General features: G+C 43.5%; 1 protein-coding gene across 2 annotated transcripts in view; it reads left to right on the forward strand.

The window, feature by feature from the left end:
* Positions 1-1803: 1803 nt before the first annotated feature.
* ITM2B (integral membrane protein 2B) overlaps positions 1804-15764 on the forward strand; it is a 31402-nt gene continuing 17441 nt past the window's right edge. For both annotated transcript variants that reach the window (XM_065638859.1, XM_065638867.1), the window contains exon 1: positions 1804-2087. In XM_065638859.1, coding sequence (XP_065494931.1) covers positions 1989-2087 — 99 coding nt within the window. In that variant the 5' untranslated portion in view covers positions 1804-1988. The remainder of the gene's footprint in view (positions 2088-15764) is intronic.

The raw sequence follows: 15764 nt of genomic DNA on the forward strand, positions 1-15764 counted from the left end.
TCCAGCTGTGGTGAGCCACCATGATTTGTAAACATGATTCAAGAAGCAGACAGAGAATATTTGATCTGGAAAGATAAGAGCGTATGCTGCCTGGGGAAAGAGTTAGATATACTTTGACGTGGATAATGAAATGCCATGCCTTAGCCTTGACTGTCTTTTGCATACCCATCTTTCTGTGAGGAATATCTGAAGATGTCATTAAGGAGAACAAAGCAAAGCAAAGCTCAGAACTGCAACCTTTGCATGCTAAATATTGTCCTGAATACACAATGCGCCTGCACAGATTCCCATTGAAATGGGAGCAGAGGTGTCGGTGCTTTTCTCAATCTGGGAGGAGGACAATGAAGTCCCACTTATTTACAAAAAAAAAGAAATCCACAGTAGTAGGCTGGGAAACTGTAGCTTATGATAGGCTTGTTAAAGTACTTTATGGTTTTCATGTAGAATGCTCAAATACTTTTTATTAAAGTTCCTACTAAAGCAAAACCTCCAGGATCACACCAAATATGGTCAGAAAGTGCCTAAAGAAATCTCTGTATTCCATCTTCCTTGGCACCCATGGCTTTTTATACTTCAGTGAAGTATCTGCAAATGATTAAGTTAACCTCTGTTGAATTTTAAGGTAGTTAGACTGAATTCTTGGAATACCTAGGGCAATTTGCAGTCTTGGGTGCAACCTCTACAATCAGCTGTTGTATCTCAACATAATGTAAAATATCTCATTTGCTTTGTGGGTTTTATATCTTTATCAGAAAAAAAAAAAATCCTTAAATTATCCACAGATCTTTGGGTCAAAAGACTTCAGGAGGATAGAATAACTCAGGTTAAGTTAGCTTTTCTGTCAGCCATTTTACATTAACAGTTTTAAAGGACACAGATGACCAGGCACATGGCATAAGGACAATTCAGTCATGGTGCCATCTAATGCCCTTGGGCAAAAGACCAGATTTTGCCAAAGTCAGCAGCAGAGCACCCGCTGAGCTGAAGCATTTTGCTTGCCAGGTATCTCACCGAGAGCGACAGAAACGTTATTCTGCCAGGCTCCTGCCAGGAAATCAACTCTACCCAGGTGAGTCACCAAAATGAAATCCTTCTCGGAGCAGACTGTAACCATAACCACAATACGACTGCGTGCATCGCGTAGTTTTACTGCAGAGCTCAGGATGGTGCGTTGGGCTCACTTGACTTCACACTCGCCGTGTTGGTAAGGGGGAAGGTCATAGCTCCACATTCCTGGTACTCCTCATATCCTCCCTGAGGGGTTTAACAATTGCTGGACTTCACGCTTCCTATATAGCACTTGTGGGATTTTCTTCCTGACCGTAACACCCATAGATTTGAATTAAGTTAATTAAAATGGCAATCTAAGAAATGCACACACAGCACCAGGTGAACCAAACCGCTTGTGCCACCCCTGCCCCTCCGGGAAAGGTGGGGCCCCCATGCGAAGCCACAACCCCGCGGCAGCACCAGGGCCTGCCAGGCCGCCGCCCAGCCCGGGGCGAGGCCCGCTCCTGCACGCAGGCCCTGCAGCGCAGCCAGGCCCGGGGCTCCCCGCCGAGGCCAGGCTGGGGGCACCAGGCCGCTGCAGGCGAAGGCGCCCGGGGGCACAGCCGGGCGCCGGCACCGAGCTGACCCCGCGGGGCACACAGCCCTCGGCCGACGAGAGCGGAGCCGCGGGGGGAACAGCCCAAGCCCGCGCTCCACGCACCGCAGCGCGGGCGGGCGGAGGGCGAGGCCCCGTCACCCCCGCCTCCTCCTTCCCGCCCGCCCCGCCAGGCACCGCCTTCTCCCCTCCCGTCCTCTCCTCTCCTCTCCCCGCCCCGCCGCAGGTCGCCTCTCCTCCTCCTCTGCCGCTTGACAAGGGGACGGCGGCGGCACTCGCGGCGCGGCGGCAGCGGGGGGCACAAGGCAGGAGGCTGCCCTCGAACCTCCGCCGGTCCGGGCTTCTTCTTGTTCTCCTGCGTGCGGGGCGTTGAGGAGCGGCCATGGTGAAGGTGTCGTTCAACTCCGCGTTGGCGCAGAAGGAGGCGGCCAAGAAGGAGGAGGAGAACAGCCAGGTGCTGATCCTGCCGCCGGACGCCAAGGTGAGCGCGGCGGGGCAGCGAGCCGCTGGGGCAGCGAGCCGCTGGGGCCGGCCCGGCTGCGGGCGCTGCGCTGCGCTCGGTGCCGCCGCGGGGAGGGGAGCGCGCTGGCGACGGGTCTGCGGTTCGTGTGCTCTTCCCCCCTCGGCCCTCAGCCGCGGGCAGGGAAAGCAGCGGTGCGGGGCGCTGCGCCCCGCCGCCCCTCGCAGCTCACGCTTCTAAAATGGCTGACAGGAGTACGAGCTTTAAAGCCCCGATTCTCCCTACTTTGGGGTTTGGTTTTTTTTTTTTTTGCTGGCGCGTGGTGTTTTTGTTGTTTGTTTGTTTGTTTTTAAGCCCGACAGCGCTTGGATCGCGTCCAAGTCGGCTTTTAAAGGCGCTTTCGTCGTCTTCGCGGCGTCTCCTCCGGACCCGCGGCGAGCGGAGGGGCCGGCCCGGGCAGGCGCTGCCCTCCCTGGCCGGCCCAGGCGTGGGGACGGGCCGGCGGCGCCCCAGCCCGTCCCCCGCCGCCCGTCCCCCGCCGCCCGTCCCCCGCCGCCCGTCCCCCGCCGCCCGTCCCCCGCCGCCCGTCCCCCGCCGCCCGTCCCCCGCCGCCCGTCCCCCGCCGCCCGTCCCCCGCCGCCCGTCCCCCGCCCGCTGCCGGGGTGGGGGGGGTCGGGGTGCCCCTCCGGGTGTGCTCGGGTGGGTCGCGGGAAGTTGTTTTGCGCGTACACCGATGTCTGGACGGCGCCTGGTCTCCACACGTTGTTTAATCTCCTCCGGCGGCACGGATGAGTCCGACGAGCCAGCGAGCTCGCAAAGCTTAAAATGCTTCAGGGCAGGGAGGGCTTGGCGGGGGTGAAGCTGGAGGTTTGGCCGCGGCGTGTCTTGCAGAGCCTGGTGGTCGTGTGTGTGTTACAAGCGAACTTCGCCTTGAAACTCGGGCTGGTTTAAATAAAGGAACAAAGAGCTGCCTCCCCCGCCCCAAAACAGCACCCGAGCTCCGGTCGCTGCCGCTTTCCCTCCGCGCCTCCCGACAGCAACAAAGAACGAAACAGCAGAGGCTTTTAAAGTTCTCGAAGTGCAAAACTGCCCAGAATATAAAGAGTTTTGGTTGTAATTTCTGTGCGCCCGTGATCAAAACCGGTTTTTAATTAGAAGTAGCGTAGTTTGTTCTAAGCTCTTTGAAAAGACAATGAAAGCTTGAAAAATGGCCAGCTGTGCATAAACAGCGTGCCTTGGTGTTCTCAATTTGCTTTCACAGTCCTTCGTGCATCAAGCCTGTGAGTTGCCAGATTGGATCTGTAGAAGAGATGGTGTTTATTGATTTCCTAAACCTTTGTGATGAACTGCTGCCTGGGAAGACAGGATCTGTTGAATTTTCAGCATGAAGTTGTGCCCCAGTGTAAGCTTTGCAGTGATTTTGATGGGTTCTTCACCTGCAGAACCCACTGTCCTTTCAAAGCCAAGGGGGACCACAGGATGTTTTCTAGTGACATCTTCCTGGTACAGCGAGTGGTTAAATTGCACATCTCTACTGAATGTACTGCATTTATAAAACTCCGACCGAAGTATTCAAGTCCTTAGAACAGTGTGCCATAACAAATGAGACAGTATCATTACTCAAATTGCCTGTGATTATGGGAAATCCGTTAGGTGATCTATGTACCTAGTTGTTCCTAGCAGGAGTGCCTTTTTCTAGAATGTAATGGATTTCCCAGGCCCAGCCTAAGCTGTGGAGTTCCTTCCTGACCCCAGGTTTGGGAATTGGTTTGACACCAAGTAGAGACGAACTGCAAGTTCCAGAAAACAGGTTTTTCATAGTACCTTGGGATCCAGATCTGCCCTGGATGATGTTTGTTTCCAGATAGCCTACCATTGTGGGCTTGTAGTTCCTACTGCTAGACAAACAAAATACATGTAGCTAATTGTCCACTGGGCAGCAAATCCTCCTGACTCTGTCCAGATACTGACAGAAGTGTGTTATTTGACTATGATTGCCTTAAGGCAGAGCTGTAAATTCTTGCAGCTGAGGATGAGATACAGGATCTGCCTTAACTTTGCCCAGGTCTTAGTACTGCTTTCCTTGCCTAGAAATGAGACTTGCAGACGTTTATTAACCAGATCAAAAGGTCTCACAGTAGCTACTTCTGAATTCTTTCACTGTTATCAGGGGATACATGTGCCTGAACAAGGCTTAAAACAGTCCTAAAATAGTGTGCCAGGAGCAGATGCCCTGTACAGATGAAAATTCCAAAAGCAAATGAGCGCTCTTAGGGGACATCGAGCCTTTGACATTCTCCTTGACACATTTGCATCTTTTCTCAGCAGAACTGCAGACCTACACCTACCAGTGCGCAAAATTCTCTTGAATAAGCTTTTTTTTTGAGCTTGCATGTTTTAGAGCATAAATAAATGCAGATCTGAATACAGTGGCATCATCTGTAATTTTAGTAGAAGAAGCTGTGCAATCCTTGCAGGATTAACAAATTGCAACAAATTATGTCATGTAGCCATAGAGGTATTTGGATCTTTGAGTCTGGGAGTTTATTCTTAGATCTCAGACAAGAAAGGAACGGAGGGCCTTTGTAAAACTTGATACCTTTGAGGTAAGTGCAAGATACGTTATTTGAACTTTGCCTTCTCTTAATATAAATGCATTAGAAATGAATCTTTTTACCTCTTCCACAAGGAACTTCTACTGCCTGTGCAGGTCTTTGGAGGGCAGGGGAGAAATAAACCACATATGTATTATGTGGACAAATGTATTATTCATATGACTTGATTGCTGGAAAACCCTTAGCTTCAAGTGAGGTTTGAAAGCCATATGAGAATGTATATAGAAGAGTGAATTCTGGTAGACTGAAAAAAGCTTACATCACCAAAATGGCATATATGGGACATTTGTTTTCCCCTCTCCGCTGTCTTTACAGACATTGTTTCTGTAGGACAGTTAATACATCTGAATCGCAAGTGTGAATGTGAAAAATATTACAACATTTTATGGAGATTTATTTTATAAAGAAAGTCATAGGAGGTGTTCTGGACTTGAAGTAGATCAAAGCACTCAAAGAGTGGAAGAGGGTCAGCAGAATTACACATTCAGAATGTTATTATCAAGAACTTCCAAAGATATGAGCAAGAGATATTAGTAAACCAGTTGATATTAATGAGTAAAGCCAAATACTCTGAAATTCCAGAAAATAAAGATTCTTAGAATGAGCTTTTGGGCTCGTTCTTTGACTGTCTTCTGCTGCATTTCCTGGCACAGTGTCATGAAGACTGCCACGCTGTGTGCCATCGCAGGATTACCCTCAAGTAGATAATCTCCCTAGGGCTTACTAAAGAATGTTTGCAGCCAAAATATGCTGGTGATGTGGCATAGAAATACTCTGATCTCATCCAAATTTGCCCAGTAACCTCTGATGCGGACACTAATAGGAAATTAATTGTGGAAGGGAGGAGAAGATGATGTGAGAAGAGTAGGGGATGTATCACAGGAACAACAGCTTAAGAAAAGCTTTTGCAGAAGGCAATGGTCTTATGCTTTGGAGCAGGCTGCTTAAAAAGGAGTTTAAAAATCAAGAGTGCTAATCCTGCCTTTCCATAAATCACCTGTCAGTATTATCACGTATTGTGGAAGTGGCTCCATACTTACTGCAGGCACCGTTACAACTCTGCTGCTGCTCCTGGGATGATACTGCTGTGCCATAATTCTTGGCCCAAATACAGAATACCCTTAGTGAAGGTTCTCAGGCTACATTTAATTTTCTGCTTTGCTCGCTGTCAGTACAATAGGGTATTTTATGACCCAGTCTCCCAACAAGTAATGAATGTGTGGTATTAACGTTTCTCTGTACAATAGACGTTTGGAGAGCCAAAGATGGTTCTGAGCATAGTTGAAGTCTTCAGACATTTTGCAGAGTCCGTTCGATAGTTTAAGTCCTTCCCAAACCTCTTTGGGCGCCCATTAACTCTCAGGAAGTTACTCCCTCCTGCCGGACTAGGTGACAACCTTTTCTTTTTTCTTTTTTTCTTGAGGTGCTCAGCTTGACACATCTTTACCAAATAAAGTTTTGTGCGTGGAAGGTGTGGATTCACACATATATGTTGTAGCTGACTTTTGGATAGCTGTATTTACGGAGAGATTTCAATGTGAAAGTGTAAATGTTAAAAATTTTAAAAGCAGCAGCTTTCTGCATTTATTTCTTATGAGAACATTATTACTTCGCACTCTAAAACTAATTTTTTTCAGTTTAGCTTAATCTTTTCTAAAGCATACTAAAATAGGCACTTTTAACACAGAGTTAAGAGGGTCCACCTGGGAAATACCGTTGAGTAACTAATGAGCACTATTTTTCCATGTAGAAAACCCCTTAGATTGTGTGTAGTTGGTGTTAGGTGTTTCTGAAATAGCGGTGTTAGCTTTACAGTTGCTATACTGTATGTGTGTGTAAATATACGTAAATACTATATAACATGTATTTATATGCTATTTATATGTTAGTGAACACACTTATAAATAGTCATTTACTTATTTTTTGCTGTCAGTAAAGCAGCTTTTCTAATTTTATGGGACATGGTTGTTTTGGGGTTGTTTTGTTTATTTTTGGTTTCTTTTTTTCTTGGAGGAGCTTCCTTATTCCCTTTATAGCCTTCTTCCAGGCAAATTTTCTATAGACCTTTCTCCAGTCACCAATGGGCAAAGAGCAAACTTTGTCTTTTCCTGTATTTTCCGTGCTGTAACTAGGTCATTAAACCAACCAGGTTCTGGTGTCTGTCAGAGCATTCTGGATTAGGGTATGATTATTTAAAAGAGGACCGGACTAAAAAAATCCTAGCATACTGAGTTTTCTTCCCGCTTACTTTGGTAAGATTTTAATGAAATCCGCCAGACCTCCAATGACAACCCTCTGGCTTCAGCCACGAAGGGTACCCAGGATTCTGTTGCTTACTTGGCTTTATGGGCACCTGCAAGTATAAATATAGGGAAACTGAGTTTATGTAAACAAAATTCGTTGTTCTTGAGGAACTCTTCCTTAGAAAAAGAGTCTTGTGGCTGATGTTATCCCCTGTATCCTTCTACACGGTGAATTCGTGCTGTTGGTTAAGTAGCGCAGCTTCCTGAAAATAAGATCACTCTGGTCTTGAGATTTTGGCTCCTAAAGCGGTTCCGTAGAGGTTGTCAGCAATTGAGAGAACAATACTAAAAACCAAACAAACAAATCTTTAAAAGTTTGTGGTGCTCCTCTGAAAACATCTCGCTATTTTGAAGTGAGTTGAAGAGTTTGGAATTAGAGGTTAGAAAGTTCAGAAACAGATCTGGAAGAGCTCGTGTCGTCCCCATCTCCCCAGCGGCAGAAAGGAACCTGTGGGACAGAGGAGTTCTGTCAGCGCTCTGTATCTTGCTTCCTTTTCCATTTATCTTCACTTCCCGACCTGAATAACAAATGTGAAGCTTTGGTTTCAAAATACGACTGTTTCCCAGAAGAAAGATAGTTAATATTTCAAACAGGATGTATTCTGCCAGACCTTTGTGATAGCTGCGTTGTCAGTTGTTGGTATCATTTATGTTTTTGGCTGCCTGAGCAAGAGCTGCTGGCCATACATACCATTACAACTTCTATGAACTCAGTGCAGGGATGAGCATAGAGACAAGGCAAATACTTTATGCAGTGGTAAATAGTTTCTCTTTTCAGATTAACAAATTTATGCTTGGCTGAGGCCCCTTGCCCTAAAAATGTATTTGCGGAACTTTTTTTTTTTTTTTGCTTAATGTTGTCATGTGGCAAAGTCCACAATTAGATGAAGCTTTATATAGTACAATATCTAGAAAAACTATCCTGTGCTGTAATGTTTTGTTATATTTAATGCCATAAACACTTCTCTTATGTTCACTCCTGTCTTTCTGTGCTGCAGTATCATTTTCTTTCTGATCAGCTTCCAAAAACTAGTTTGAATATTAACATTGCATAGTGGAATGGAAACCTTTTGGAACCAGAAGTTCTGTTCAGTGGGAGAAGCTGAAGTTAAATTAGTTCATTTTTGAAGGTGTGGATCAAGGTGGGATGCTGAACTTTCTTGTAAAAACGAATATTTGGAAGAAAATGTTCTTGGAATCAACAGTGTTTTCACGGGAAATGGTTTAGACTCCTCCCATTATAATGAATATTTAATCCAACATATGAATGTCTATATCAATGAAAGTTTAATTTAAAAATATAATATGTATACATGTTTTTTCCCCATTAAGTGTTTTAAGGAAATGTTTACAGTTGCAAATGTAATCTAACAGTTATGTTTTTATAGACTCAAATAAATTTTCTTAATTTTCAATTTTTTTCGTTATCAGCAATTTAATAACTTTTGATGCTAGTGGTCATTTGAGAGGGGTTTATAAGAAGGGTAAGCATACCTACCTCCAGTAGTCTTTTCAGTTAACACTTCTGCAGTTGTGAGTTTTGGAATATGTGTCAGCATTGTACATATTTTCTACCCAGTAACCACTAGCTACAGCTACCAAATAGCTTCCGTACAAATAAAATAGTTCTTTCTGTGATTCTCAGGAAACATATTTGGAAGCAAATATTGGATTTTTAAGTCCTAGTAATTTAAAAAGTTCTTTATTCTATGCTTCCAAAAACATGCTGACGTATTTCAAACATAAGAACTACAGCTGGGATAAGTAGTGGTGTGTTCTGTTAGCTGTTGCATAGATTCTTTTACCCCAACTCCATTTATGCTTTGATTGACAAAGGTTAGCATTATCTGGTTTTAGTCTCCTGATCCATATGAATAATACAGCATTCATTTTCTTACTACTTACGTATTGCTTTTTATCCTCGGTGGAAATTACTTTGAATCTACAGATGAAAAGGATGCTAATTTATAAAACTCAGATATCTGTCCTAATTTTACAGATGTGGTAAACCAAAGGAGTGAGATAATTAATAAGATTGAGCTCTGCAATGAAGTCAGAAACGGTTTTGCAGCAGACATCACGTGGCCTGGGGTTTGGACCACAATGGACATATAGAGAGACTCCAGCTCCCATCTGAGTGATCGATGTGGCATCCACAAGCAAGGTGTCCTCTGTGCAACAGCCTTACAAAATTTACCATGAAAAAAACCAGCAAAGTAGTATTTGCCCAACAGTTATTATAGAGGTTGTGGAAAAAATAAGTTGATATTTTGTTTGCCCATTCCAAACAGTGTCTGTGCGTGTGTATATATACAGATATTTTTGTAAAGTTTATATATTCTTAAGTATATAATACATATTATATATATGTGTATATATACACACATAAAAATAAAACCCACAAGCGTTTTAAGAGTTAGAGTTCCTTGAATGCAAATCCTTGGATAATTTGTGGTTGTCTTCCTTCTAGGGTTCAGCAAACTCCAGCTTTTGATGGCAGCTTTCTGCTGTTTGGAGGGTAGAATGAGTCAGTGGAATGACTATGGAAAAAGAATATGCTGGGAGGATCATACTGGGGAGGGGACAGTGACCTCTGAGGTGGATATTACATGATTGCTGAATCACGAAGGTCTATTGATTTATTTGTTTTTAAAAAGATCTAGTCTGCGTAGAAAACCCTTGCATTTACACGTTTGAAAACACAATGCCCTTTGCCGGGTGGGAGGATGAACGCGACTTTTCGAGGCTGTCGCAGTGTGCTGAGTTGCCTTGCCTGAGGTTTGCAGTTTTGGGAAGACCTCTTGGTGAGGTGTCAGAACACCAGTCAGGGTCTGCGCTCCTGGAGGGTGCGATGCAGCCGGGTGCTGGGTACCCCAGGGTGTGCTCCACTTCAGGCTCTAAATAGTCTAATGGCTGTGAAGCCTTTTAGATTCTTACAACAGTTTCTTCTACAAAGAGAGGGTATTTAAATGTAAGCCTTTCCAGGTCACCTCTTCCCTGCTGATACTCGTAAGTGCTACAATTAAATGCTATTCCGTATCTGCATGTGGAATAGTTTCCACTCTGAGAACTGTTTGCTGTACAGTTACTGCACAGCTTAATTCACTAATATATGTACTATCAAGGTATATTTGTTTGAGGACAGGGCTGCCACTCAGAGGGACCCCAACAGGCTACAGTGACGGGCTGAACAAAACCTCATGAGTTTAAGAAATAACAAATGCAAAGTCCTGTCTCTGGAGCAGACTCACCCGTCACCCCAGGACAGGCTGGGGACCCCCTGGCTGGGAAAGCGCTCTGCTTGGGAAGGACCCAAGGCTCCTGGTCGACAGTCAGCTGAGCATGAGCCACTGGCATTGCTGATGGCCGAGTGCTTTCCCATTAACAGCCAACCAAACAAAACATGAACACGCTGGTTTGGGTCTAGCAGGGGTCACCAGGATGGTTGGGGGCTGGAAGGAGGACATCACAGCAGCCTCCCCACACCTGGGGAGGTGACTGGAAAGGCGGTGGCCATAAATTGAAAAAGGAGAACTTCTAATTGGGTATAAGCAAAGTATTTTTCAGTCTGAGGAGAACTGAATGTTCAGCAGGTTACACAGAGATGCTGTGAAGTGTTGGTCCTTGGTGGTTTTCAGAACTTGACTGGACAAGAGCCCCGAGCGATCTGAACAGGCTTCAGAGTCCACCCTCCTTTTGAACAAGAGGTTAGATTAGAGACCTCCCGAGTGGTTTCTGTGATGCTCGATTCTACTTTTGAGAGAAACCGAGACACACAGCGTTTGTAACTTGCTTGAGATGACATACCATCTGTGGCTGAACTGGGAATAGAGTTATTAAATTCTGAGGCTCAGTGGTGCATTTGTGCATGCTAATGAGATCTCTTGGGTGAAAGAGCCAACACCGCTTGGGAAAATAGCCTTGAGAGAAATCTAGGTTAAATCCACATAGCGTTCCATCATACTGATGTCTGAGATTCAGGCAGTCATAGGAAAAAAACAGAGACATTTCAGACTTAAGAAGCTAGCAGGGTAAGGAAGAGACAGGAACTGGAACAGTCAAGGTCAAAAAGATAATTTAGTATTGATCCATTTTAAGTGGATCTTCTAAATTCCTGTTTTCAAACACTGATCTAATTCAGGGTGAAGTCAAGAGAAATATTGCATTTGCAGTTATACATTTATTTAGTGTAGTTTTAGTAAGTGTGGGAGAGCACAAGTCAGTTATAAGTCAAAGAATGCAAGTGGGGAAAAGGGGTTATTTTGGCAATGTGTAAAAATGAAGCATTTTTCAAAATTGGACGATTTAATGAAATGCCATGATTGACATGCTATAACCATAAAGGGAGTCTAGTGATTCTGTTTTCTGAAAGCAAAATGTATTCTGAAAAATTTCCCGTATATACTATAAAGATTGAGGTTTCTTGTTTTTAAAAAAGTAAACATCCCTCAGGCACCTCTTGCCAGATATCTGTGCAAGCTTTCATCTGTGTGTTAGTCTATGACTTGAAAACTCTTGCATAACAACACTTTCTTTTCTTGAAATATTTGAGATAAATAGGTATGGAATGCAGAACAAATTTCCATCGTTCTCATTTATGAAAATGTATAGGTAAATTTGTCAATATTTATATATCACGTAAAAATCCTGGCTTGCACCACTTCTTCACTAGCCAAGCTTATGAAAACTTTTTAATTCACTACAGTACGGTGGCAATTGTGGATCTTTGTGACTGTCAGCAGCACAAGAACTTTTGAGTTCAGTGTCCAGACATTTAAAGACAACACATTTTCCAAGTGCTGTAGGTTTTGTTGAAGTTTTATGCAGGGGGCAAGGGAGCGGGGGAAGGCAGATGAATCATAAAGCCCCAAAGCAAAGGAAATAAAGGATGTGTGGAACTTTATTACTTGTCTAGCACAGACCCAGCGCTCCTGGATTTTTTTTTTTTTTTTTGATGATGCAAGTGGTTAGGCTTATTAATCCTCTGCCTGAATAGCAATAGTTTTACTTAAAAACTAGGTGTGTATCACAGAATGGCTGTGATTGGAAGGGGCCTCTGGAGGTTATCTGGGCCAACCTCCCTGCTCGAGCAGGGCCACCTAGAGCTATTTGCCCAGAACCATGTCCAGTCAGCTCTTGAACATCATAGAATCACAGAATGTGCTGAGTTAGAAGGGACCCACAAGGATCATCGAGTCCAACTCCTGTCCCTGCACAGGACAACCCCACAGGTCACACCATGTGTCTGAGGGTGTTGTCCAGTCTCTTCTTGAACACTGTCAGGCTTGGGGCCGTGACACTTCCCTGGGGAGCCTGTTCCAGTGTCCACCACCCTCTGGGGGAAGAACCTTTTCCTAATGTCCAACCTAAACCTCCATCCCAAGGATGGAGACTCTACAGCATGCCTGCACAACCTGTGCCAGTACTTGGTCACCCAGTAAAAAAAAAAAATATTTTCTCATGTTCAGAAGGAATATAAGATGGTATTAAGATCCTGTTGCACTAATTGCTGTATGGAAAAAGGAGGATGGTCCTTGGGCCTGAGTGTTTACTGGACAAGAGGCACAGAGTGGCTGGTGGGGCAGACTGAAGATGTAGCACCTCTGTGGCACAGCCCAGCTCCTCTTCCCAAGAATATGTCACACTGAGGTGTCGAATGGTTTATCTTGTAGCAGTAACGAAGGAAAGAAATGGAAATAAGGTGTGCCTGGTACTCTGCATGTGGAAGAGACTGGAGAACCCTGCTTTGAGATGGGGAAAGATACAGAGGGCATAGACACAGGGTGAGAAGGAAATTCTGAGAAGACTTGAAACCACTGGGTTTGGTGGTGACAGAGAAGAGACAATTTGAGGAACATGGTTTGAAGGAAACAGTAAAATACAGTGTGTGGTTAGTTGTACTATTGCTGTAGGCAGCCTGGGATGATGATACAGCCAAAAGCTGTGCATGTCAATCACCTCAAGAAAGTCCTTGCCTGGTCTACAAAGACAGAACTTTCAGGCCGTTTATATAAGTGTGTTTCTTTTTGGTGTTTTTTGTTTGTTTTACCCCCACTTTCTAGTCCATGTAAGACTAAAGCTAACAATAAAAATAACCATTCTTAACAATACTGCACCCAAATTTAACCAAAGCAGCAGACTAAATAGTTACCGGCTTCTTCCTTCTTTACTTATCCTCTTTAATTGTTGGCTGCTATCAGGCTCTGTAATCTCTCATCTCAGAAGTTGGAGGCAGTGTTTAGGTAAATCCGGATTACTCACAGCAGTTAGGAGTTGCAGGATTACTCTTCCAAGACACTCTTCTTTTATTGTCCCTCTGTCACGTAGCTGCAGGTGAACTGCTGATTCACGTCCTTTACATTCACTTTACAGTTGTAATTTTCCTTGACTTCCTTCAGAGAAATTGAACTCTTCATGTTCCAGCATGTTTTTCCCTAGTTTTAATTCCTGCTCCCCTTTTCTTGCCTGTTTTCTGATTTTTGTTTTCACTTCCATCTTTCCCAATACATGCAGCTACCTTCTTACCCACCAGCACTGATTCCCTTTTTAGGATGATCTTGAGCTGGCCGTTTATATTAATATTTTTATTCCATGATGGTTACAACGTTTGAACCATTAAATGAGTCATTTGACAAGACACCTCATTTTTTAATAAAACACCCCTATTATTTGGTGAAAGGTAGCATTCAGCTAGCATCAAAATGACCGTGGACTTTGAACTTTTGAAAGCTCTTAGATTGTATTTTCTACTCACTGCTGGATTTCTTAGTGCTGTATAACAGATTTTGTGTTTACAACATTATTTTGTAGAACATCTGCAGATATTAGAAATTTAGGAAGAGGTTAGTAGTACCAACTGCCTAATAGATAATTTTAATTAATTCATCTCCTTGGTTATCCAGGCTACGTGACTACAGCAGAACTAAGGTTTGGTTTTTGTGCTGTTCTTCAGGCAGAGAGCCTTTGGCCAGATGGACAAGTCCCTGTCCATCTTGACAGAGAAGGAACTGGCAGTGCTGCCACAGAAGGGCTGCGGTGTTCCGATATCAACTGCACATAAACAACCATAGCTTGTGTTCAGGCTTCATCGTCTGAGTAGAAAGAATACGTCACTCCTTGTGATAAGCGAGAGATCTCTGAAGCATCTATTGTATATTGAGCCTGTTTTTCCAACTAGCAAGTTAAAAGATCATCGTACTTAAAATTTAAATGTAATTTTATTAGGAAGTATAAAATTGCTGCTTGAGAGGCAGATCAGTATGATGGCCTTCCAGATTCGCAGCATCTGCCAAATGGGGAGTCTTGCAAAAGCCTGCCTTAATTTCCCATCTGCAACAAGTAATAAATAGAATACCAGGCTTGGAGCATCTTCAGGCAGGAATACCATGGGAGGAATGCAGAGCTCTTTCTAAATTAAGTTCATTTTAAATTGACTGTCTTTTGGGGAGAATTTTCTACAGATGTCAGATTTACAAGTCAGAGTCAGCAAGCCTGACCAACAGAATTCAGTTCATACAGCCATTTGTCAGTATTTTATTTCAAGACTTTTTAGCCTCCCTCATTAAAAAAACCCCACTTTTAGGGAGTCATCAGTAATGTATCTTCTCCCCGTTCCACTAATTAAAGCTGTGGTTGGTCAATATTTGCCTTTAGGAGGCTCAGTCTGCCCCACTGCTTTCTGTCCATCCATGCGAGTTAACTGGCACTCAAAGGACCTCAAAGAAAACTGTTCTGAACAGCTTCCAGCCAGTTCTACCCGCATTAGTTGTAAGCTTTTATGTGTGCGTGTACATATATATACATTTATATATTTAAAACATGTTATTCTCAGATGCATAATTATGGATGGTTGTGTATTATGCTGCAGAAGATTTTTAGTAATATTTGTAATACTCCGTAATACTCTGCATCTGTTTTTGCTGTGGATCAAAGACCATGTGTTGGTTCTGATAGACATTTTCCCCTCCCAAAATTATTGCTATCATATCTATTCTTAAATGTAAGCCATTATCTTCTGCATAGGTGTGCAATGGTCCTACAATATTCTGGACTCCCCACAGCATATCCATTGTATCTTGGTGGATTCTTACTTAGTTGATTCATACAATTTTTTTTTTTTAAATCATGTAATTAATGTGTCCTTAATTTCTGCAAAGGAATGAGGTCTGATAATCTTCTCACCCATTTTAATATGAACTAGACACATGCCTTGTAATTTTTCAGACTGCTTTACTTTTATAATGCTAAAGCAATTATATTCCACTATGTACAAAAAGCCACGAGGGGAAAATCTAAGTAATTACCAAGTCTAATTATAAACATTCGTAGCTCAGTATTGGAGCTTCTTAGAATAATTTTGTGATGTTACCCCAAACATGAATTTGATCTTCCTGAAATTCAGCATTTATTTAAAGGAAAAAAAAAAAGTAGCATTAAAAATGAACTGAAAAGAGCAAGAGAGTATGTGGCCAGCAGCTGTTAATAACTGCTAATGTTTGCAGATTTAGGGGATTTTTTTTTTTTTTTTTTTCCTCTCGTTTTGGTCCACTCCGGAACAGTTAATGCTAATGGTCATAAATATGTTCTTGTGAAGATCTCTCTGTAGTTGAGAGGTGCTTTGGTAAATAGTTTGTGGTGTCACTCGTCCATCTCCAAAGAGTTCTGTGGTTCCAGTAACAAGGCAGAGTGCAGCTTCACATCAGCTGCTGTGGTCACTGATGAAGGCATCTCTACTGAAAACTGCCATCACCTTGTAACTTCTTTGTGAGAAGACAGATTTG

The sequence above is a fragment of the Caloenas nicobarica genome, chromosome 1 (genome assembly GCF_036013445.1).
Source record: "Caloenas nicobarica isolate bCalNic1 chromosome 1, bCalNic1.hap1, whole genome shotgun sequence".
Taxonomy (NCBI): domain Eukaryota; kingdom Metazoa; phylum Chordata; class Aves; order Columbiformes; family Columbidae; genus Caloenas; species Caloenas nicobarica.